The 26500-nt window shown below is 31.4% G+C and overlaps 1 protein-coding gene across 1 annotated transcript; it reads right to left on the reverse strand.

The window, feature by feature from the left end:
• Positions 1-220: 220 nt before the first annotated feature.
• Positions 221-26500, reverse strand: afg1la (AFG1 like ATPase a). The gene is made up of 13 exons (XM_061924266.1): positions 26353-26500; positions 23160-23380; positions 14195-14246; positions 14014-14115; positions 11093-11223; positions 10931-11030; positions 8292-8350; positions 8115-8197; positions 5522-5592; positions 5357-5457; positions 821-961; positions 634-747; positions 221-516 (listed from the first exon to the last, which is right to left on the reverse strand). Exons 1-13 carry the CDS (start codon positions 26477-26479, stop codon positions 385-387), a joined length of 1434 nt encoding a protein of 477 aa, XP_061780250.1. The 5' UTR covers positions 26480-26500; the 3' UTR covers positions 221-384.

A 26500-nucleotide genomic window follows, 5' to 3' on the forward strand; every position in this document is an offset into this window, starting at 1 on the left:
TATACATATATATATATATATATATACATATATATATATAAAATATATATATATACATATATATATATATATATACATATATATATATATATACATATATATATATATAAAATATATATATATATACATATACATATATATATATATATATACATATATATACATATATATATATATATATATATATATATATATATATATATATATATATATACTGGTTATTTGCACGGTATTGAAGGAAAATGTCCCCTAGAACCAAAACGGAGTTGGACCTCCGTGCCAAAAAGGTCAGATCGTCCATGTAAAGTGCAAGGTCGTCATGATATATTGCAATAAATACTTTTGTGCACAAGGAGTGATTAGTGATTGTGCGACACGACGACGTTAGGACCTGCTGCTGCGGTCGCCCTGCAGCCAGTACTCCTCCGTCTGCATCTCCGTCAGTCTAGAAACAGTCCTCTGGAAGGCAAACATCTCCTCTTCTCCGCTGAAGATGGACAAACTGCTGGCTTCTTCCTGTGATGGACAGCAAAACAGGCATAATACGACCACCACCATGCTTGGCGGTAGGCATGGTGTTCCTTGTACCCTCCATAGACCTTTAACCTGCATGTATTATTATTCATCCCTTACTCGTTTCAGTCCCAGGTCGTCCATGAGGATGTGGCTCTCGTCGTGGGCGTGGTGGTCCTCCTCGTGGACAAAGAGCTCCTCCAGCGGGTGCTGGGCCAGCAGGACCACACGCACCTGGACCGCACAGAAGGTCAGAGTAAAAAAAAAAAAAAAAGAAGAAATAAATCAGGATGATGATGAGGATTACCTTGTGGTCGTAGAAAGCGTCCACCAGCGTGATGAGTCGCCTCGCTTGAGTCTTCTTGTTGAGCGTCAGGAGAGGAATGTGGCGGATGAAGACGGTGTCGAACAGACGCGACATCTCCAGGTAGTCGCTGGCCCCTAGAGGCTGGAACATGCATTACATCTTTTACACACACACACAACTGTAGCTATTAGGGTTGTACGGTATACCAGTACTAGTATAGTACTGCGATACTAATGAATCATATTCGGTACAAAGATATGAGAGATATATATGTAGATATATATATATATAGATAAATAGATACATACATACATACACATATATATATATATATTAGAGATGCGCGGATAGGCAATTATTTCATCCGCAACCGCATCACAAAAGTCGTCAACCATCCGCCATCCACCCGAACTAACATTTAATCAAAACCGCACCCGCCCGCACCCGCCCGTTGTTATACAGGTAAAAGCCAGTAAATTAGAATATTTTGAAAAACTTGATTTATTTCAGTAATTGCATTCAAAAGGTGTAACTTGTACATTATATTTATTCATTGCACACAGACTGATGCATTCAAATGTTTATTTCATTTAATTTTGATGATTTGAAGTGGCAACAAATGAAAATCCAAAATTCCGTGTGTCACAAAATTAGAATATTGTGTAAGGGTTACATTTTGAAGACACCTGGTGCCACAAACTAATCAGCTGATTAACTCAAAACACCTGCAAAGGGCTTTAAATGGTCTCTCAGTCCAGTTCTGAAGCCTACACAAACATGGGGAAGACTTCAGATTTGACAGCTGTCCAAAAGGCAACCATCGACACATTGCACAAGGAGGGAAAGACACAAAAGGTTATTGCTGAAGAGGCTGGCTGTTCTCAGAGCTCTGTGTCCAAACACATTAATGGAGAGGCAAAGGGAAGGAAAAACTGTGGTCAGAAAAAGTGTGCAAGCGATAGGGATCACCGCGCCCTGGTCAAGATTGTGAAAAAAAACCCATTCAAAAATGTGGGGGAGATTCAGAAGGAGTGGACAGCTGCTGGAGTCAGTGCTTCAAGATCCACCACCAAGAGACGCTTGAAAGACATGGGTTTCAACTGCCGCATACCTCGTGTCAAGCCACTGTTGACCAAGAAACAGCGCGAAAAGCGTCTCACCTGGGCTAAGGAAAAAAAGAGCTGGACTGCTGCTGAGTGGTCCAAAGTCATGTTTTCTGACGAAAGCAAATTTTGCATTTCCTTTGGAAATCGAGGTCCCAGAGTCTGGAGGAAGACAGGAGAGGCACAGGATCCACGTTGCCTGAAGTCTAGTGTAAAGTTTCCACCATCAGTGATGGTTTGGGGTGCCATGTCATCTGCTGGTGTCGGTCCACTCTGTTTCCTGAGATCCAGGGTCAACGCAGCCGTCTACCAGCAAGTTTTAGAGCACTTCATGCTTCCTGCTGCTGACCTGCTCTATGGAGATGGAGATTTCAAGTTCCAACAGGACTTGGCGCCTGCACACAGCGCAAAATCTACCCGTGCCTGGTTTACGGACCATGGTATTTCTGTTCTAAATTGGCCCGCCAACTCCCCTGACCTTAGCCCCATAGAAAATCTGTGGGGTATTGTGAAAAGGAAGATGCAGAATGCCAGACCCAAAAACGCAGAAGAGTTGAAGGCCACTATCAGAGCAACCTGGGCTCTCATAACACCTGAGCAGTGCCAGAAACTCATCGACTCCATGCCACGCCGCATTAACGCAGTAATTGAGGCAAAAGGAGCTCCAACCAAGTATTGAGTATTGTACATGCTCATATTTTTCATTTTCATACTTTTCAGTTGGCCAACATTTCTAAAAATCCCTTTTTTGTATTAGCCTTAAGTAATATTCTAATTTTGTGACACACGGAATTTTGGATTTTCATTTGTTGCCACTTCAAATCATCAAAATTAAATGAAATAAACATTTGAATGCATCAGTCTGTGTGCAATGAATAAATATAATGTACAAGTTACACCTTTTGAATGCAATTACTGAAATAAATCAAGTTTTTCAAAATATTCTAATTTACTGGCTTTTACCTGTATATATATACACAAACCCCGTTTCCATATGAGTTGGGAAATTGTGTTAGATGTAAATATAAACGGAATACAATGATTTGCAAATCCTTTTCAACCCATATTCAATTGAATGCACTACAAAGACAACATATTTGATGTTCAAACTCATAAACTTTATTTTTTTTGTTGCAAATAATAATTAACTTAGAATTTCATGGCTGCAACACGTGCCAAAGTAGTTGGGAAAGGGCATGTTCACCACTGTGTTACATGGCCTTTCCTTTTAACAATACTCAGTAAAACGTTTGGGAACTGAGGAGACACATTTTTGAAGCTTCTCAGGTGGAATTCTTTCCCATTCTTGCTTGATGAACAGCTTAAGTTGTTCAACAGTCCGGGGGTCTCCGTTGTGCTATTTTAGGCTTCATCATGCGCCACACATTTTCAATGGGAGACAGGTCTGAACTACAGGCAGGCCAGTCTAGTACCCGCACTCTTTTACTATGAAGCCACGTTGATGTAACACGTGGCTTGCTGAAATAAGCAGGGGCGTCCGTGGTAACGTTGCTTGGATGGCAACATATGTTGCTCCAAAACCTGTATGTACCTTTCAGCATTAATGGTGCCTTCACAGATGTGTAAGTTACCCATGTCTTGGCCACTAATACACCCCCATACCATCACACATGCTGCCTTTTACACTTTGCGCCTAGAACAATCCGGATGGTTCTTTTCCTCTTTGGTCCGGAAGACACGACGTCCACAGTTTCCAAAAACAATTTGAAATGTGGACTCGTCAGACCACAAAACACTTTTCCACTTTGAATCAGTCCATCTTAGATGAGCTTGGGCCCCGGGTGTTGTTGATAAATGGCTGTGGCTTTGCATAGTAGAGTTTTAACTTGCACTTACAGATGTAGCGACCAACTGTGGTTACTGACAGTGGGTTTCTGAAGTGTTCCTGAGCCCATGTGGTGAAATCCTTTACACACTGGCGTCGCTTTTTGATGCAGCACCGCCCGAGGGATCCAAGGTGTGTAATATCATGGCTTACGTGCAGTGATTTCTCCAGATTCTCTGAACCTTTTGATGATATTACGGAGCGTAGATGGTGAAATCCCTCAATTCCTTGTTGAGAAATGTTGTTGTTAAACAATTTGTTCAGGCATTTGTTGACAAAGTGGTGACCCTCGCACGGGCCCGTCCTTGTTTGTGAACGACTGAGCATTTCATGGAAGCTGCTTTTATACCCAATCATGGCACCCACCTGTTCCCAATTAGCCTGTTCACCTGTGGGATGTTCCAAATAAGTCTTTGATGAGCATTCCTCAACTTTCTCACTCTTTTTTGCCACTTGTGCCAGCTTTTTGGAAACATGTCGCAGGCGTCAAATTCCAAATGAGCTAATATTTGCAAAAGTTTCTCAGAAAAACCTTTCTCAACCAGCTATTGCAAGGAATTTAGGGATTTCACCATCTACGCTCCGTAATATCATCAAAGGGTTCAGAGAATCTGGAGAAATCACTGCACGTAAGCCATGATATTACATGCCTTGGATCCCTCAGGCGGTACTGCATCAACAAACGACATCAGTGTGTAAAGGATATCACCACATGGGCTCAGGAACACTTCAGAAACCCACTGTCAGTAACTACAGTTGGTCGCTACATCTGTAAGTGCAAGTTAAAACTCTACTATGCAAAGCCACAGCCATTTATCAACAACACCCGGGGCCCAAGCTCATCTAAGATGGACTGATTCAAAGTGGAAAAGTGTTTTGTGGTCTGACGAGTCCACATTTCAAATTGTTTTTGGAAACTGTGGACGTCGTGTCCTCCGGACCAAAGTGGAAAAGAACCATCCGGATTGTTATAAGTGCAAAGTGTAAAAGTCAGCATGTGTGATGGTATGGGGGTGTATTAGTGGCCAAGACATGGGTAACTTACACATCTGTGAAGGCACCATTAATGCTGAAAGGTACATACAGCAACATATGTTGTTATCATGGACGCCCCTGCTTATTTCAGCAAGACAACGCCAAGCCACGTGTTACAACAGCGTGGCTTCGTAGTAAAAGAGTGCGGGTACTAGACTGGCCTGCCTGTAGTCCAGACATTGAAAATGTGTGAAGGCTAAAATATGAGAAGGGAGACAACTTAAGCTGTACATCAAGCAAGAATGGGAAAGAATTCCACTTCAAAAATGTGTCTCCTCAGTTCCCAAACCTTTACTGAGTGTTGTTAAAAGGAAAGGCCATGTAACACAGTGGTAAAAATGCCTTTTTTGCAATGTGTTGCTGCCATTAAATTCTAAGTTCATGATTATTTGCAAAGTTTCTCAGTGTGAACATGAAATATCTTGTCTTTGCAGTCTATTCAATTGAATATAAGTTGAAAAGGATTTGTCGTATCCTCTTTTTATTTACCATTTACACAACGTGACAACTTCACCGCTTTTATAAGATGCATGAACATGTGATTAGTCTTACTCTGTCGCACAGCTCCTCAAAGGTGCAGTCTGCAATGGTGCCGCATGCTTTGCTCAGACGCACTTTCCTGTTGTGGACGTTGAGGACTCTGGGTCGCGTCACTGTGGAGGTGATGGACAGGTGACAGTCACAGTCATCACGATCGCCGTCGTACGCTCGACTTACTGTCGTTCTGCTTGAAGGCCAGCCGCTCAAACATTTCATCCAGCGCGGCTTCCGCGTCGGCCTCGCCGGATCTGCGGTCCACACAACAGCATCATTGCAGACGTCAGCACATTGTCAACCGTGACGTCAGGACGGCTTACAGCAGCGTTTCTCAAAGTGTGGGGCGCGCCCCACTGGTGGGGAATAGAGACATGACAGGTGGGGCGCGAGGAACGGGAGGAAATTTCACTTAAAAAAATTTTTTTTAATTATTATATTCTTAGATATTTTTTTTTTACTATGCTTTCATTTTCTATACACACTGTAAATCACTTTGTGATTCTGTCTGTGAAATCCGCTATATAAATAAATGGAAATTACCGGTACTTATTTTTACTGTAGGCTTTATATTTCTCGGTACGAGTGAAAGTTTGACAGACATAGCAACAGTAACTAATGGGGGCGGGGCTAAGCGGAACAAACTTTGGCGCGGATGGGTAGCAGGCTAATGTGTGGATCACAATTACACAAATATATACATTTGTGACTCGCACCTCAAAGGTCGTCGAGCCAGAGCCAGCGCCTGCAGAGAAACAAAAATGTGACGGGCACACACTGTGTCATTCACCGGGAAGCACTCGCGTCAAGGCAGCTCAGCCCCGAACTCAATGAGGTTTTAACAGATGTTGTGAGCGCGGTCAATTTGATCAAAACACGACCAGTGAAAGTGCGACTGTTCTCTGCACTGTGTGAGGAAATGGGAGCTGATCATACAGCCGTGCTGTTTCACAGTGAAGCAAGGTAGCTCTCCTGGGGGAAAGTGCTGTCACTTGCCCTGTCTTGCCAAATGCATAGCTCCTCCTTTTTTTTTGCAAAGAGGCACTTTTATTTTATTTATTATTGAACTTGATGCAAGTTATTTGATTTATTATTGAACTTGATGCAAGTTATAACACTTGTTTTATTTATTATTGAACTTGATGCAAGTTATAACACTTGTTTTATTTATTATTGAACTTGATGCAAGTTATAACACTTTTTTTGATTTATTATTGAACTTGATGCAAGTTATAACACTTTTGTTTTATTTATTATTGAACTTGATGCAAGTTATAACACTTTTGTTTTATTTATTATTGAACTTGATGCAAGTTATAACACTTTTTTTGATGTATTATTGAACTTGATGCAAGTTATAACACTTTTTTTGATTTATTATTGAACTTGATGCAAGTTATAACACTTTTGTTTTATTTATTATTGAACTTGATGCAAGTTATAACACTTGATTTATTATTGAACGTGATGCAAGTTATAACACTTTTTTTGATTTATTATTGAACTTGATGCAAGTTATAACACTTTTTTTGATTTATTATTGAACGTGATGCAAGTTATAACACTTTTTTTGATTTATTATTGAACTTGATGCAAGTTATAACACTTGATTTATTATTGAACGTGATGCAAGTTATAACACTTTTTTTGATTTATTATTGAACTTGATGCAAGTTATAACACTTTTTTTTAATTTATTATTGAACTTGATGCAAGTTATAACACTTTTTTTTTTTTATTATTGAACTTGATGCAAGTTATAACACTTGTTTTATTTATTATTGAACTTGATGCAAGTTATAACACTTTTGTTTTATTTATTATTGAACTTGATGCAAGTTAAAACACTTTTATTTGATTTATTATTGAACTTGATGCAAGTTATAACACTTTTTTTGATTTATTATTGAACTTGATGCAAGTTATAACACTTTTATTTGATTTATTATTGAACTTGATGCAAGTTATAACACTTTTTTGATTTATTATTGAACGTGATGCAAGTTATAACACTTTTTTTGATTTATTATTGAACGTGATGAAGTTATAACACTTTTTTTGATTTATTATTGAACTTGATGCAAGTTATAACACTTTTTTTTATTTATTATTGAACTTGATGCAAGTTATAACACTTTTTTTGATTTATTATTGAACTTTATGCAAGTTATAACACTTTTGTTTGATTTATTATTGAACTTGATGCAAGTTATAACACTTGTTTTATTTATTATTGAACTTGATGCAAGTTATAACACTTTTATTTGATTTATTATTGAACTTGATGCAAGTTATAACACTTTTTTTGATTTATTATTGAACGTGATGAAGTTATAACACTTTTTTTGATTTATTATTGAACTTGATGCAAGTTATAACACTTTTTGTGATTTTATTATTGAACTTGATGCAAGTTATAACACTTTTTTTGATTTATTATTGAACTTGATGCAAGTTATAACAGTTTTTTTGATTTATTATTGAACGTGATGCAAGTTATAACACTTTTTTTGATTTATTATTGAACTTGATGCAAGTTATAACAGTTTTTTTTATTTATTATTGAACTTGATGGAAGTTATTTTATTTATTATTGAACTTGATGTTATTTTATGTTATTGAGTTCGAATGTATACAACTTGATGTTCAATAAATTTGAAAATGTTAAAGCTTGGCATTAGCGCTCTGTTGGGGCGATGGGGGCAGGTGGGGCTTGAAAACTCCCCCTTGTCCAAAGTGGGGGATGACAAAAAAAGTTTGAGAACCACTGGCTTACAGGAAGTAAAGTTTCCCCGCCGAGGGCCTGTTCCTCCTGCGGTAGTCGATGCCCGAATCCAGACGAAGAGTTTGGCAATATTTCTGCAAGCGAGGAAAAAAAATGTGCAAACTTCATTTTTTATTATTTTTTTTAAGTCAATTTGCTGGCTTAGGAAAAATATATAGGTTTTTTTACCTGCAATACGGCAATAAAAGGCACAAAGTTGACCCTCTGCAGCCCGTTTTTATACAAGTCTGAAAAACAAACAAGTAGGATGCTAAATTGGACAAACTAGTCAGAACGAAAGATGGGCACCTTTTGTCTCGGTACCGGTACCAAAATGTATTTCGATACAAAAAAATGTCATTATTGTCTTTTATTGTAACAACAAATGTTAGTGTACATGAAACATATGTTTATTATTGTCATTTAGTCCTTAAATAAAATAGACAACTTGTCTTTTAGTAGTAAGTAAACAAACAAAGACTCCTAATTAGTCTGCAGTAACATATTGTGTCATTTATACACCTATTATTTTATAAAGGACAAACTGTAAAAAATGATTATTAATCTACTTGTTCATTTACTGTTAATATCTGCTTATTTTCTGTTTCAACATGTTCTATCTACACTTCTGTTAAAATGTAATAATCACTTATTCTGCTCTTCTTTGATACTTGACATTAGTTTTGGATGATACCACACATTTAGGTATGGATGTGATACCAAGTCGTTACAGGATCATACATTGGTCATATTCAAAGTCCTCGTGTGTCCAGGGACGTATTTACTGACTTTATTAACAAAATATGAATTTTTTAAAAACAAAAAATATATCGATGTAATCGTAACAGTATCGACTCCAGTACTTGGTATCATTACAGTGGATGTCAGGTGTAGATCCACCCATGGCATTTGTTTACATTGTGACGGTGGTGAGCTATTGTATCCTCCTACGGTGTGTAGTGAAGCATGTTTAGATATTCCTCGTCCTCCAGTGATAATGATACTTGTAAGTAGCTAAAACACTGTGATATCAAGTAGTTACAGGATCATACATTGGTCATATTCAAAGTCCTCATGTGTTCAGGGACGTATTTACTGACTTTATAAACATAATATGAATTTAAAAAAAAAAAGATTTGGTAACAATAAAAAATATGGTATCATTACAGTGGATGTCAGGTGTAGATCCACCCATGGCATTTGTTTACATTGTGACGCTATTGTATCCTCCTACGGTGTGTAGTGAAGCATGTTTAGATATTCCTCGTCCTCCAGTGATAATGGTACTTGTAAGTAGCTAAAACACTGTGATACCAAGTAGTTACAGGATCATACATTGGACATATTCAAAGTCCCCATGTGTTCAGGGACGTATTTATTGACTTTATAAACATAATATGAATTAAAAAAAAAAAAAAGATTTGGTGACAATAAAAAATATGGTATCATTACAGTGGATGTCAGGTGTAGATCCACCCATGGCATTTGTTTACATTGTGACGGTGGTGAGCTATTGTATCCTCCTACGGTGTGTAGTGAAGCATGTTTAGATATTCCTCGTCCTCCAGTGATAATGATACTTGTAAGTAGCTAAAACACTGTGATACCAAGTAGTTACAGGATCATACATTGGTCATATTCAAAGTCCTCATGTGTCCAGGGACGTATTTACTGACTTTATTAACAAAATATGAATTTTTTAAAAACAAAAAATATATCGATGTAATCATAACAGTATCGACTCCAGTACTTGGTATCATTACAGTGGATGTCAGGTGTAGATCCACCCATGGCATTTCTTTACATTGTGACGGCGGTGAGCTATTGTATCCTCCTACGGTGTGTAGTGAAGCATGTTTAGATATTCCTCGTCCTCCAGTGATAATGATACTTGTAAGTAGCTAAAACACTGTGATACCAAGTAGTTACAGGATCATACATTGGTCATATTCAAAGTCCTCATGTGTCCAGGGACGTATTTACTGACTTTATAAACATAATATGAATTTTTTTTAAACAAAAAATATATCGATGTAATCGTAACAGTATCGACTCCAGTACTTGGTATCATTACAGTGGATGTCAGGTGTAGATCCACCCATGGCATTTGTTTACATTGTGACGCTATTGTATCCTCCTACGGTGTGTAGTGAAGCATGTTTGGATATTCCTCGTCCTCCAGTGATAATGCTACTTGTAAGTAGCTAAAACACTGTGATACCAAGTAGTTACAGGATCATACATTGGTCATATTCAAAGTCCTCATGTGTTCAGGGACGTATTTACTGACTTTATAAACATAATATGAATTAAAAAAAAAAAAAGATTTGGTGACAATAAAAAATATGGTATCATTACAGTGGATGTCAAGTGTAGATCCACCCATGGCATTTGTTTACATTGTGACGGCGGTGAGCTATTGTATCCTCCTACGGTGTGTAGTGAAGCATGTTTAGATATTCCTCGTCCTCCAGTGATAATGCTACTTGTAAGAAACTCACTTTGTCGCCATGGAGACAAGGATTAGTGATTTAGAAGTAGCTAAAACTCTTCCTGAGGGTGTTTCAGTGTTATAACTTCACCTTTATCTTGACTTTTTACACCAAAATGCGTCCATTCTCCCTTTTCTGTCTACACACTGTGTCTGCTTGTAAGTACTCTGTGTGTGTGCGCTGCCCAACATGCTCCTATGGGGAACCGGTACTTTTCAAACAGAGTATAGTACCGTTTTTTGATTCATTAGAACATTGTTATTTACAAGCGTATGTCCACTTTTGACCGGGACTGTACTCACACAAGACTAAACATGGCCTCCATTATTCCCTTACCTTCAGGGGGCCTGTTGGACGTCGCCACGACGACCACGCCTTTCAGGAAGAGGTTCTCAAAGAGCTGCTTGAGGATCATGGCGTCGGCGATGTCGGTGACCTGCGAGAGCGTCAGCAAGGAGGTCAGACACAAACCGCCCGACCACAGACGGGTGTTGTCACCTGGAACTCGTCAAAGCAGAGCAGGGCAGCTTCCTCGCTGATCTCCTCGGCGACCGGCGCGATGGGGTCGTAAGACTTGGCCATTTTGCCCACTTTCCTTTTGGGCAGACTTTGCTTCAGTCGATGGATTCCTAAAATAGGCACAAAAAAAAAAAAAAAAAAGTTGATTTGGCAAGACGTATCGCCATGGTAACATGACCTTATATGGTCATTCCTTATGCCACAGGTGTCAAACTCAAGGCCCGGGGGGGCCACTTAATTTTATCCGGCCCTGGAAAGCCTGGAAATAATATGTATCAATAAAGTAGTGTAACTTTACTTACTAAATATATTATTTCTTTCTATTTTGGGAGAAAAAAAATACATGTCAGGTTCAAACACTGATGACATCTATTAACCAAGACAAGAAGCAAGGAATTCAACAGAGACGGAATTAAATTTGGCTCAATTGAGAAGAGACACATGGACACTGTACAAGGTGTCTTGACATGCTCTGGCGAAAGATTGTACGCCACCTCTTTTATTTGGACTTTCCCTGATTACATGGCAACAGCTGTTTCCAAGGGACGGGGGGTCGTAAACAGCCATCGCCTTTGATTAAAACAGTTCAAAGGAAAGGTCGTAAAACAGTTCAAAGAACAGGTCCCTGTAGGGGAGTCAGGTCCCGCTTCCTCTTCGCTTTGTAGTTGTAGTCAAAAGTCCAAATCTTACACAAGCATACCTGCCAACTTTTGAAATCAGAAAAACCTAGTAGCCAGGGTCCAAGGGCCGCAGGCCCCGGTAGGTCCAGGACAAAGTCCTGGTGGAGGGTTCAGGGCTTCGCCCCCCGACGCAAAATGATTATTAGCATTCAGACAGGTTAAAATGTTGCTAAAACCATCACTTTTCTATCAGTCACAGTGACTTTTCAAAACAAAAATATTACAGCAAAAATCATATGGGTTGATTGACATGTTTATTCTGTAAGCTAACTTCAATAGTTTGAAATTATTTTGACAGTTAATGCCAGTTATCCTGTCAACCTTTCACAAGACTTCAATTTGTTAATTGAAAGTATAAACAGTATAAACACTTTTTACAGTAAACAAATGGTAAAACAGTACTAAACAATTCCGATAAAAAAAAATTGGTGTCATTATTAACTTTCTGTCCAAGCTTGTATAATCTACTGCCTTGTTCAATTGTAAAAAATATTCTGTGCCTAAAATTCACATTTCTATCACAATTATCATACTGTAAACATGGTAAGCTAACTTCATTAAAATTAATAGTCCTGTCAATAGCATGGAATTACAATTCAAATGTAGTTTTTTTGTAAGCCTTTCAAAATATGAAAAATTAATGAAAATGAATTGAAGCCATCAGACACTTGAAAAGTGGCACATCACATCTCTAATGTAATCATTTGAACTTTTCAACAGAAATAGCACTGCAAAAATATTAAGGACATACTTCTGTATTTTGGTAGTTATGCTGTCAACATTTAACAAGATTTCTTCAACTTGGACTTGAAAGCATAAATAGTATAAACACTTTTAACAGTATAACAGTACTAAACAATTCCAATAGATAACATTGGTGTCATTACCTTTTTGTGGCTAAAATCCAAATTTATTCTATCAGATTGATCATACTGCAAAAATGATATGGTAACTTTATGATAAGTTTACTTCATTAAAATGTAATTCAATAGCATCATAGAATTAAGAAGTAATAGAATAGTATGATAGTTATATGTTACTTGTTTTGAACATGTTATCGTTATCACAAATAAAAAGATATACTGTACACAGAAATTATTTTTGATTTGATTTATTGTTTATGTAATAAAAGATTTACTTAAAATGTTATGTTTTGTGAGTTTTTTTATGCTACGAACTGTACTTACCGGCGATGTAAACCGAAGGAGACATTTCCGTAATGAAAGCTGCAACACCCTTTTTAGATCCCATCATCACTGCAGCATTATCGGCAGCAAAGCAAACCAAATTCTGCCAAGGAATTTCGTTTGAGTCTATTTCTTCCGCGAGTATTTTGTAAAATGTTTTCGCCTGTGGAAGCCGTATTGCATTCCCTCAAAGACAGAAGTACTGACAATACTTTTCCAATGTCGTCATCGAAATATCGAACACAAGGTGCAATTCGCGTAGTTTTCACCCTTTTTGGAACGGATAATTATTCCCGGATAGGCTTTTGAATATTCTTCACGGAATGACTGCAGTTTTCTTTTCGGTTTAAGACTCGTTTGCGATTTTTCTCCGGCGATTTCGTGAATAAAACTTTAAAAAAACTTTTTTTTTTTAATTAATAAAAAAACGTATTTTTTATCACTGCAACCGTAACCCGGAATAGGTTGATGAAAACCGTACTAATTACGGGAAATCCAGAGTAGTTGGCAGGTATGCTACATGTACAGTAATATACACTACCTTTTAAGGTGACATTATTGCAACTTACCATATTTTTTTTTTACATTTTAGTTTTAAAAAATCTACTAATAAAATGCATTAAAAATAGTATTCACTGTTAGAAGCGGCCCTCTGGGGCCAAACATAACTGCCATGTGGCCCTCGGTTAAAATGACTTTGACACCTCTGCCTTATGCACACTCACAATTAGGGCTGGGCGATATTGCTGAAAACTGTATCAAAGTGTTTTATATCGGTCGATATCGATAATTATTCATATTTTTCCAACCTATGGAAAATAAGGAGCAGGAGAAATATATACCGTATTTTTCGGACTATAAGTCGCAGTTTTTTTCATAGTTTGGCCGGGCTCCAGTGCGACTTATATATGTTTTTTTCCTTTTTTATTATGCATTTTCGGCAGGTGCGACTTATACTCCGGTGCGACTTATACTCCGAAAAATACGGTAATGTTAATTATCTGCCAGCCTAAGGTGTTTATACACTACTTACGTTTATGCACGTCCAGCATGAAGCCGTGGAAGTGCACCCTCTTCTTCTTGTCCGTCTCCACGTGCGAATAAAACATGTCCATCACCATCGTTTTCCCCGTGCCTGCCACGATACACACGCACATCAGTATCGGACTTAAATCCACAAGACAGAGCTTTTGATTAGAAGCTGGATCGCTTACCGACGTCGCCGTAAATATAGTAACCCTTTGGAGGTTTGGGCTTGGTGAAAAACTGAAGGAGAACAAATATATTATGTCAAATAATTGACTAATGTAGACTTTGTCAACCAAAAAATGTCAGTTTTAATACCATACCAAGATTTTGTTGATACTTTTCAAAATAAATGTCATTCCTGGCTTTATTTTAACAGAAAATCTTATGAGTTTCTTATGTCCATGGACGCATTTCCTGACTTTATAAACAACAAAAAAGACAAAAAATGTTTGTGTTAGTAAAAAATATCGTCACAGTCGATATTTGTATAGATCCACCCATTTGTTTACGTTCAGGAGCGCTAGCTTGCTGTTAGAGGTGAGCTATTGTATCCTCCTACGATGTGTAATGAAGCATGTTTAGCTATTCCTCGTCCTGCGGTGATAATGCTACTTGTAAGAAACTTACTTTATTTGTCGCCCTGGAGGCCAGGATTAGAAAAAAAAAAAAAAAGTAGTGGTATTTTTTGAAAGGCGGTATAGTACACTTTTTAATTCATTATTGCAGCGGCACTTTATCGGTAGCGGTATACCGTACAACCCTAGTTGCAATACACGTTTCCACCACTTGTGGCAGTAATGACAATATCAAACAAACAGAAGTCATAGAGAAGTTTCTCGAGCGCAAAAATTATGACTTAAGTGGCGAAGCAATATTTTCATTTGCACTTCAATTTTATTGACAAATTATTTAAGAAAAATATTGATTGTTATTAATTAGAATGTATCTATTTTAGCACTTGAAATTTGACGATTCAAGAAATTTATTTTTATTAAATCAGAATTTATTTATTTTAGCACTTGAAATTTGACAATTTCAGAAAAATATTTTCATTAATCAGAATTTATTTATCTTAGCACTTGAAATTTGACGATTTAAGAAAAATATTTTTTATTAATTAGAATGTATTTATTTTAGCACTTGAAATTTGACGAATTATTTAAGAATTTTTTTTTTTTATTAATCAGAATTTATTTATTTCAGCACTTGAAATTTGACGAATTATTTAAGATTTTTTTTTTTTATTAATCAGAATTTATTTATTTTAGCACTTGAAATTTGACAAATTATTTAAGAAAAATATTTATTGTTATTGATTAGAATGTATTCATCTTAGCACTTGAAATTTGACAATTTAAGAAAAATATTCATTTTTAATTAATCAGAATTTATTTATTTTAGCACTTGAAATTTGACGATTTAAGAAAAATATTTTTTATTAATTAGAATGTATTTAATTTAGCACTTGAAATTTGACTAATTATTTAAGAAAAATATTTATTGTTATTCATTAGAATGTATTTATTTTAGCACTTGAACTTTGACGAATTATTTAAGAAAAATATTTATTGTTATTAATTAGAATGTATTTATTTTAGCACTTGAAATTTGACGATTTAAGAAAAATATGTATTTTTATTAATCAGAATTTATTTATTTTAGCACTTGAAATTTGACGATTTAAGAAAAATGTTTATTGTTATTAATTAGAATGTATTTAATTTATCACTTGAAATTTGACGAATTATTTAAGAAAAATATTTATTGTTATTAATTAGAATGTATTTATTTTAGCACTTGAAATTTGATGAATTATTTAAGAAAAATATTTATTGTTATTAATTAGAATGTATTTATTTTAGCACTTGAAATTTGACGATTTAAGAAAAATATTTATCTTTATTAATCATAATTTATTTATTTTAGCACTTGAAATTTGACGATTTAAGAAAAATGTTTATTTTTATTAATTAGAATGTATTTATTTTAGCACTTGAAATTTGACGAATTATTTAAGAAAAATATGTATTGTTATTAATTAGAATGTATTTATTTTAGCACTTGTAATTTGACAATTTAAGAAAAATATTTACTTTTATTCATCAGAATTTATTTATTCTAGCACTTGAAATTTGACGATTTAAGAAAAATATTTATTGTTATTAATTAGAATGTATTCATTTTAGCACTTGAAATTTGACGATTTAAGAAAAATATTCATTTTTAATTAATCAAAATAAATGTCATTCCTGGCTTTATTTTAACAGAAAATCTTATGAAACATAAGTTTCTTATGTCCATGGATGCATTTCCTGAGTTTATAAACAACAAAAAAAGACAAAAAATGTTTGTGTTAGTAAAAAATATCGTCACAATCGATATTTGTATAGATCCACCCATTTGTTTACGTGCAGGAGCGCTAGCTTGCTGTTAGCGGTGAGCTATTGTATCCTCCTACGATGTGTAGTGAAGCATGTGTAGCTATTCCTCGTCCTGCAGTGATAATGATACTTGTAAGAAACTTACTTTATTTGTCGCCATGGAGGCCAGGATTAGAAAAAAAAAAAAAGTAGTGGTATTTTTTGAAAGGCGGTATAGTACACTTTTTAATTCATTATTGCAGCGGCACTTTATCGGTAGCGGTATACCGTACAACCCTAGTTGCAATACACGTTTCCACCACTTGTGGCAGTAATGACAATATCAAACAAACAGAAGTCATAGAGAAGTTTCTCGAGCGCAAAAATTATGACTTAAGTGGCGAAGCAATATTTTCATTTGCACTTCAATTTTATTGACAAATTATTTAAGAAAAATATTTATTGTTATTAATTAGAATGTATCTATTTTAGCACTTGAAATTTGACGATTCAAGAAATTTATTTTTATTGAATCAGAATTTATTTATTTTAGCACTTGAAATTTGACAATTTCAGAAAGATATTTATTTTCATTAATCAGAATGTATTTATCTTAGCACTTGAAATTTGATGATTTAAGAAAAATATTTTTTATTAGAATGTATTTATTTTAGCACTTGAAATTTGATGAATTATTTAAGATTTTTTTTAATTTTTATTAATCAGAATTTATTTATTTTAGCACTTGAAATTTGACAAATTATTTAAGAAAAATATTTATTGTTATTAATTAGAATGTATTCATTTTAGCACTTGAAATTTGACGTTTTAAGAAAAATATTCATTTTTAATTAATCGGAATTTATTTATTTTAGCACTTGAAATTTGACGATTTAAGAAAAATATTTTTTATGAATTAGAATGTATTTAAATTATCACTTGAAATTTGACGAATTATTTAAGAAAAATATTTATTGTTATTAATTAGAATGTATTTATTTTAGCACTTGAAATTTGACGAATTATTTAAGAAAAATATTTATTGTTATTAATTAGAATGTATTTATTTTAGCAGTTGAAATTTGACGATTTAAGAATTTTTTTTATTTTTATTAATTAGAATGTATTTATTTTAGCACTTGAAATTTGACGAATTATTTAAGAAAAATATTTATTGTTATTAATTAGAATGTATTTATCTTAGCACTTGAAATTTGACGATTTAAGAAAAATATTTTTTATTAATTAGAATGTATTTATTTTAGCACTTGAAATTTGACGAATTATTTAAGAATTTTTTTTTTTTTATTGATCAGAATTTATTTATTTTAGCACTTGAAATTTGACAAATTATTTAAGAAAAATATTTATTGTTATTAATTAGAATGTATTCATTTTAGCACTTGAAATTTGATGATTTAAGAAAAACATTCATTTTTAATTAATCAGAATTTATTTATTTTAGCACTTGAAATTTGACGATTTAAGAAAAATATTTTTTATTAATTAGAATGTATTTATTTTAGCACTTGAAATTTATTTGACGAATTATTTAAGAATTTTTTTATTTTTTATTAATCAGAATTTATTTATTTTAGCACTTGAAATTCGACAAATTATTTAAGAAAAATATTTATTGTTATTAATTAGAATGTATTTATTTTAGCACTTGAAATTTGACAATTTAAGAAAAATATTTACTTTTATTCATCAGAATTTATTTATTCTAGCACTTGAAATTTGACGATTTAAGAAAAATATTTATTGTTATTAATTAGAATGTATTCATTTTAGCACTTGAAATTTGACGATTTAAGAAAAATGTTTATTTTTATTAATTAGAATGTATTTATTTTAGCACTTGAAATTTGACGAATTATTTAAGAAAAATATGTATTGTTATTAATTAGAATGTATTTATTTTAGCACTTGAAATTTGACAATTTAAGAAAAATATTTACTTTTATTCATCAGAATTTATTTATTCTAGCACTTGAAATTTGACGATTTACGTATACCGTACAACCCTAGTTGCAATACACGTTTCCACCACTTGTGGCAGTAATGACAATATCAAACAAACAGAAGTCATAGAGAAGTTTCTCGAGCGCAAAAATTATGACTTAAGTGGCGAAGCAATATTTTCATTTGCACTTCAATTTTATTGACACATTTTTTAAGAAAAATATTTATTGTTATTAATTAGAATGTATCTATTTTAGCACTTGAAATTTGACGATTCAAGAAATTCATTTTTATTAATCAGAATTTATTTATTTTAGCACTTGAAATTTGACAATTTCAGAAAAATATTTATTTTCATTAATCAGAATTTATTTATCTTAGCACTTGAAATTTGACGATTTAAGAAAAATATTTTTTATTAATTAGAATGTATTTATTTTAGCACTAGAAATTTGATGAATTATTTAAGATTTTTTTTAATTTTTATTAATCAGAATTTATTTATTTTAGCACTTGAAATTTGACAAATTATTTAAGAAAAATATTTATTGTTATTAATTAGAATGTATTCATTTTAGCACTTGAAATTTGACGATTTAAGAAAAATATTCATTTTTAATTAATCAGAATTTGTTTATTTTAGCACTTGAAATTTGACGATTTAAGAAAAATATTTTTTATTAATTAGAATGTATTTAATTTAGCACTTGAAATTTGACGAATCATTTAAGAAAAATATTTATTGTTATTAATTAGAATGTATTTATTTTAGCACTTGAAATTTGATGAATTATTTAAGAAAAATATTTATTGTTATTAATTAGAATGTATTTATTTTAGCACTTGAAATTTGACGATTTAAGAAAAATATTTATCTTTATTAATCATAATTTATTTATTTTAGCACTTGAAATTTGACGATTCAAGAAAAATGTTTATTTTTATTAATTAGAATGTATTTATTTTAGCACTTGAAATTTGACAAATTATTTAAGAAAAATATTTATTGTTATTAATTAGAATGTATTCATTTTAGCACTTGAAATTTGACAATTTAAGAAAAATATTCATTTTTAATTAATCAGAATTTATTTATTTTAGCACTTGAAATTTGACGATTTAAGAAAATATTTTTTATTAATTAGAATGTATTTAATTTAGCACTTGAAATTTGACGAATCATTTAAGAAAAATATTTATTGTTATTAATTAGAATGTATTTATTTTAGCACTTGAAATTTGACGATTTAAGAAAAATATTCATTTTTAATTAATCAGAATTTATTTATTTTAGCACTTGAAATTTGACGATTTAAGGAAAATATTTTTTATTAATTAGAATGTATATAATTTAGCACTTGAAATTTGACGAATCATTTAAGAAAAATATTTATTGTTATTAATTAGAATGTAATTATTTTAGCACTTGAAATTTGACGAATTATTTAAGAAAAATATTTATTGTTATTAATTAGAATGTATTTATTTTAGCACTTGAAATTTGACGATTTAAGAAAAATATTTATTTTTATTAATCATAATTTATTTATTTTAGCACTTGAAATTTGACGATTTAAGAAAAATATGTATTTTTATTAATTAGAATGTATTTATTTTAGCACTTGAAATTTGACGAATCGTTTAAGAAAAATATTTATTGTTATTAATTAGAATGTATTTATTTTAGCACTTGAAATTTGACGATTTAAGAAAAATATTTACTTTTATTCATCAGAATTTATTTATTCTAGCACTTGAAATTTGACGATTTAAGAAAAATATTTATTGTTATTAATTAGAATGTATTCATTTTAGCACTTGGAATTTGACGATTTAAGAAAAATATTCATTTTTAATTTATCAGGATTTATTTATTTTAGCACTTGAAATTTGACGATTTAAGAAAAATATTTTTTATTAATTAGAATGTATTTAATTTAGCACTTGAAATTTGACGAATCATTTAAGAAAAATATTTATTGTTATTAATTAGAATGTATTTATTTTAGCACTTGAAATTTGATAAATTATTTAAGAAAAATATTTATTGTTATTAATTAGAATGTATTTATTTTAGCACTTGAAATTTGACGATTTAAGAAAAATATTTATCTTTATTAATCATAATTTTTTTATTTTAGCACTTGAAATTTGACGATTTAAGAAATTTTTTTTTTTTTATTAATTAGAATGTATTTATTTTAGCACTTGAAATTTGACGAATTATTTAAGAAAAATATGTATTGTTATTAATTAGAATGTATTTATTTTAGCACTTGAAATTTGACAATTTAAGAAAAATATTTACTTTTATTCATCAGAATTTATTTATTCTAGCACTTGAAATTTGACGATTTAAGAAAAATATTTATTGTTATTAATTAGAATGTATTCATTTTAGCACTTGAAATTTGACGATTTAAGAAAAATATTCATTTTTAATTAATCAAAATAAATGTCATTCCTGGCTTTATTTTAACAGAAAATCTTATGAAACATAAGTTTCTTATGTCCATGGACGCATTTCCTGAGTTTATAAACAACAAAAAAGACAAAAAAATGTTGTGTTAGTAAAAAATATCGTCACAATCGATATTTGTATAGATCCACCCATTTGTTTACGTTCAGGAGCGCTAGCTTGCTGTTAGAGGTGAGCTATTGTATCCTCCTACGATGTGTAGTGAAGCATGTTTAGCTATTCCTCGTCCTGCGGTGATAATGATACTTGTAAGAAACTTACTTTATTTGTCGCCATGGAGGTCAGGATTAGAAAAAAAAAAGGAGTGGTATTTTTTGAAAGGCGGTATAGTACACTTTTTAATTCATTATTGCAGCGGCACTTTATCGGTAGCGGTATACCGTACAACCCTAGTTGCAATACACGTTTCCACCACTTGTGGCAGTAATGACAATATCAAACAAACAGAAGTCATAGAGAAGTTTCTCGAGCGCAAAAATTATGACTTAAGTGGCGAAGCAATATTTTCATTTGCACTTCAATTTTATTGACAAATTATTTAAGGAAAATATTTCTTGTTATTAATTAGAATGTATCTATTTTAGCACTTGAAATTTGACGATTCAAGAAATTTATTTTTATTAAATCAGAATTTATTTATTTTAGCACTTGAAATTTGACAATTTCAGAAAAATATTTATTTTCATTAATCAGAATTTATTTATCTTAGCACTTGAAATTTGACGATTTAAGAAAAATATTTTTTATTAATTAGAATGTATTTATTTTAGCACTTGAAATTTGACGAATTATTTAAGAATTTTTTTTATTTTTATTGATCAGAATTTATTTATTGTAGCACTTGAAATTTGACAAATTATTTAAGAAAAATATTTATTGTTATTAATTAGAATGTATTCATTTTAGCACTTGAAATTTGACGTTTTAAGAAAAAAATTCATTTTTAATTAATCGGAATTTATTTATTTTAGCACTTCAAATTTGACGATTTAAGAAAAATATTTTTATGAATTAGAATGTATTTAATTTATCACTTGAAATTTGACGAATTATTTAAGAAAAATATTTATTGTTATTAATTAGAATGTATTTATTTTAGCAGTTGAAATTTGACGATTTAAGAAAAAAAAAATTTTTTATTAATTAGAATGTATTTATTTTAGCACTTGAAATTTGACAATTTAAGAAAAATATTTATTTTTATTCATCAGAATTTATTTATTCTAGCACTTGAAATTTGACGATTTAAGAAAAATATTTATTTTTATTAATTAGAATGTATTCATTTTAGTACTTGAAATTTGACGATTTAAGAAAAATATTCATTTTTAATTAATCAGAATTTATTTATTTTAGCACTTGAAATTTGACGATTTAAGAAAAATATTTTTATGAATTAGAATGTATTTAATTTATCACTTGAAATTTGACGAATTATTTAAGAAAAATATTTATTGTTATTAATTAGAATGTATTTATTTTAGCACTTGAAATTTGACGAATTATTTAAGAAAAATATTTATTGTTATTAATTAGAATGTATTTATTTTAGCACTTGAAATTTGACGATTTAAGAAAAATATTTATTTTTATTAATTAGAATGTATTCATTTTAGCACTTCAAATTTGACGATTTAAGAAACATATTTATTTTTATTCATTAGAATGTATTTATTTTAGCACTTGAAATTTGACGATTTAAGAAAAACAAAAGCAACTTTCTTTGGCCCCATGAGAGGGATTTTCTTTTGCAGCCGTACGCAATATATATATATATATTTTTTTTTAAAGACGGCGATGAGCAGAGACTACTTTAATTTAGGTCTTTCTTGAATTCAATTGTGTTTCTCACTTTATGTTTTAAGCAAAGTGCTGGCACTCGCAACTTTCTTTGGCCCCATGAGGGATTTTTTTTTTTTTGCTCTGAACGCCCACAAATTATAAAGACTAATGATAGTTTGACATGAAAGTGAAATACATATAAATGATGAATGAAATGTGTTTATGAACATTACTTTATCTCTTATTGGCAAAGACGGCGATGAGCAGAGACTACTTTAGATCAGATCTTTCTGGAATTCTATAGCGCTTTTCACTTTTTATTGAAAGCAAAGTGCTGGCACTCGCAACTTTCTTTGGCCCCATGAGGGATTTTTTTTTTTTGCAGCCGTACTGAATATATTCTTTCTTTCCACAATGCGACACTGCAAAACAGGTGTTATCACGCGCAGTAATTAGTGGTACGAGAACCAAGACAGTACATGAAAACTCAGGCAAAGGGAATCATATAAAAAGTGAGGCATAAACAAAGTGTATGTAATAATTGCAGAGTACAGTATACTGTACTTTTTGGAAGATGGACGTGGGTGTGTTGCTGTATCCCCGCAGGGTTTTGTGCAGCTGGTCCAGTCTGAGCATCACCGCCCTCTGGTGCTCGTCCTCCCGCAGGGTGCCCTCCCGGATCAGCCCGCTGTAGTGGTCCAGGGGCCCGCTGAAGCCGGCGGCAGTCACACCGCCCGTCTCCACCTCCGCCGGGGCCGCCTCACGTGGGGCTTCCACGGCGTATCCTTCACGGCAACAACGAGAAACACAGATAAATATCAAGAGAATCGACGCCCGAGGGTGGTATCAGTATCGGCTCAATACAGTACTGTCGCGACCAGGTCTGTTATCTTTATTTTCACAGCATTGTTGGTATTGTTCTATTGCACAGGTGTCAAAATCAAGGCCCGGGGACCAGATATGGCCCGCCACTTCATTTTATTTGGCCCTGGAAAGCCTGGAAATAATATGTATCAATAAAGTAGTGTAACTTTTCTTACTAAATGTATTATTTCTTTCTATTTTGGGAGAGAAAAAAAATGTAATCGCAAATTATGTTAACTTAAATATTGTCCAATTATGAAAAAAATATATGATTAAACATTCAAACCATTTTTTAAACAGAAATAAATACTAATAATAATGATTTCAAAGCAAGTTATCCATCAAATTGTGCAATGTAAAAATAGCAATAGATTTCACGGTCAAATTGTGAAATTTACTGTGCTTTTTACAGCATTTTTCTCTAAATGAAAAAAACTGAACTTTTTTTTACTGTAATAAACTGTAATACACCCAAAAATCTACACTTGATTTGCGGTAAAAAAAATAAAAAAAAATAAAAATCAAAGCTCAGGTGCCAAAATTTTACTAAAAATTGCAGTTTTTTTTATTTACAGTAAAAAAAAAACAATGTAAAATTTACAGTACAATTCTGGTAACTGAGCTGCCTTTTTTTTTAACCAAAAAAACAGCAGTGCTGTTTTTCCATTTACATTAATATACATTACATTTTGAGGTGAAATTACTACAACTTACTATATATTTTTTTACATTTTAGTTAAAATAAAAATCAACTAATAAAATGCATACAATAATTGCGTAATAATAGCAATGTGGCCCTCAATACACCTCTCTTCTATTATTTACAAACTAAGGAAATAAGTACCTGGTAAAAGGAGGGCTGCAGGGGCAAGAAAGCAAAACATTTAAGTCAGATCCAATAATGGATTGTTTATACTTTAATGATATTGATTAGAGATGGACTGATTATCATTTTTTGTGCCTTTAAAAAAAGAATTAGAAGTCTACGTTAAAACACTCTCTCCCTCTAACAAGCAAAAAGCTGTGAAAACGATGATGCTGTGTTCCAAATTTAAGTTATTTACTGAAATTGAGTGAGCCTTTGGCTTTGCACTTTGCTTGTTTTTTATATATATATATATATATATATATATATATATATATATATACATACACACACTTTTTTATTTTTTCATTACTTCATTTAAAATATTTTTCTCATAATATCATATAATTATTGAGAGTTGTGTAAATTCGAAGGTATATATATATATATATATATATATATATATATATATATATATATATATATATATATATACAAAGAATGGTCACAATACTGAATTTAAAAGTGTAATGTATATAAAAGTAAAATAAATAAATATAAAATAAAATAAAGAAGTAAACATTCTCATTAAAAATACAAAAATGTGTGTGTGTGTGTGTATATATATATATATATATATATATATATATATATATATATATATATATACATACACACACTTTTTTATTTTTTCATTACTTCATTTAAAATATTTTTCTCATAATATCATATAATTATTGAGAGTTGTGTAAATTCGAAGGTATATATATATATATATATATATATATATATATATATATATATATATATATATATATATATATATATATGAAGAATGGTCACAATACTGAATTTAAAAGTATAATGTATATAAAAGTAAAATAAATAAATATAAAATAAAGAAGTAAACATTCTCATTAAAAATACAAAAATGTGTGTGTGTGTGTGTATATGTATATATATATATATATATATATATATATATATATATATATATATATATATATATATATATATATATATATATATATATATATTTATATACGAAGAACGATCACAATACTGAATTTAAAAGTATAATGTATATAAAAGTAAAATAAATAAATATAAAATAAAATAAAGAAGTAAACATTATCATTAAAAATACAAAAATGTGTGTATATATATATATATATATATATATATATATATATATATATATATATATATATACACACACTTTTTTATTTTTTCATTACTTCATTTAAAATATTTTTCTCATAATATCAAATAATTATTGAGAGTTGTGTAAATTCGAAGGTATATATATATATATATATATATATATATATATATATATATATGAAGAATGGTCACAATACTGAATTTAAAAGTATAATGTATATAAAAGTAAAATAAATAAATATAAAATAAAGAAGTAAACATTCTCATTAAAAATACAAAAATGTGTGTGTGTGTGTGTGTGTATATATATATATATATATATATATATATATTTATATACGAAGAACGATCACAATACTGAATTTAAAAGTATAATGTATATAAAAGTAAAATAAATAAATATAAAATAAAATAAAGAAGTAAACATTCTCATTAAAAATACAAAAATGTGTATATATATATATATATATATATATATATATATATATATATATATATATATATATATATTGCATTCTATTTTAGTTACTTTGAATTTACAACCCCCTGGCGCTGTTTTGTACTGTTTTTGTACTTACTTTGTTTATTATTTCTCAACTGTTTGTAAATGTTGAAATTTATAAATAAAGATTTATAAAATTCAAAAAAACAATACAAAAAAAATATAAACAAAAAAAGTGTGGCAGAGACATATCCGGGTAGGACCGGAAGTCAGTCAATTACTCCGTTAAAAGACCGAAACTATTCGTGTTTTTTTTAAATTATTATTTATAAACTAAATCATTATTATTTATAAACTAAATCATTATTATTTATAAACTAAATCAATGGGAAGTGAGACTTTCCACGCGTGACTTTGGCTAATTTCGACCGAGGCGGACGACGTCAACACCACTCATCAAAGTCTCCCAAAACACGTCTCACCTCGTCCACAAAAGCCCGGCCAAGTTGTCAGCAGCTTTTTGGGGAATGGTCGCTCTCTCCGGAGCCAAGTGCAGCCCAGAGAGGCTGTCGGTGACATCTTTAACGACAGCGGCGTCCACACCGCCATCTTGTTTCAAAACAACTTTAT

Source organism: Nerophis lumbriciformis, linkage group LG29 (genome assembly GCF_033978685.3).
Source record: "Nerophis lumbriciformis linkage group LG29, RoL_Nlum_v2.1, whole genome shotgun sequence".
NCBI classification, from domain to species: Eukaryota; Metazoa; Chordata; class Actinopteri; order Syngnathiformes; family Syngnathidae; genus Nerophis; species Nerophis lumbriciformis.

Coding starts and splice junctions, on each gene's coding strand:
- afg1la (XM_061924266.1), bottom strand. CDS start 26,479: ATGGCGGTGTGGACGCCGCTGTCGTTAAAGATGTCACCGACAGCCTCT. Junction 23,381..26,352: donor GCCGGGCTTTTGTGGACGAG/GTGAGACGTGTT, acceptor GTTGCCGTGAAG/GATACGCCGTGGAAGCCCCA. Junction 748..820: donor ACGCTTTCTACGACCACAAG/GTAATCCTCATC, acceptor TGTGCGGTCCAG/GTGCGTGTGGTCCTGCTGGC.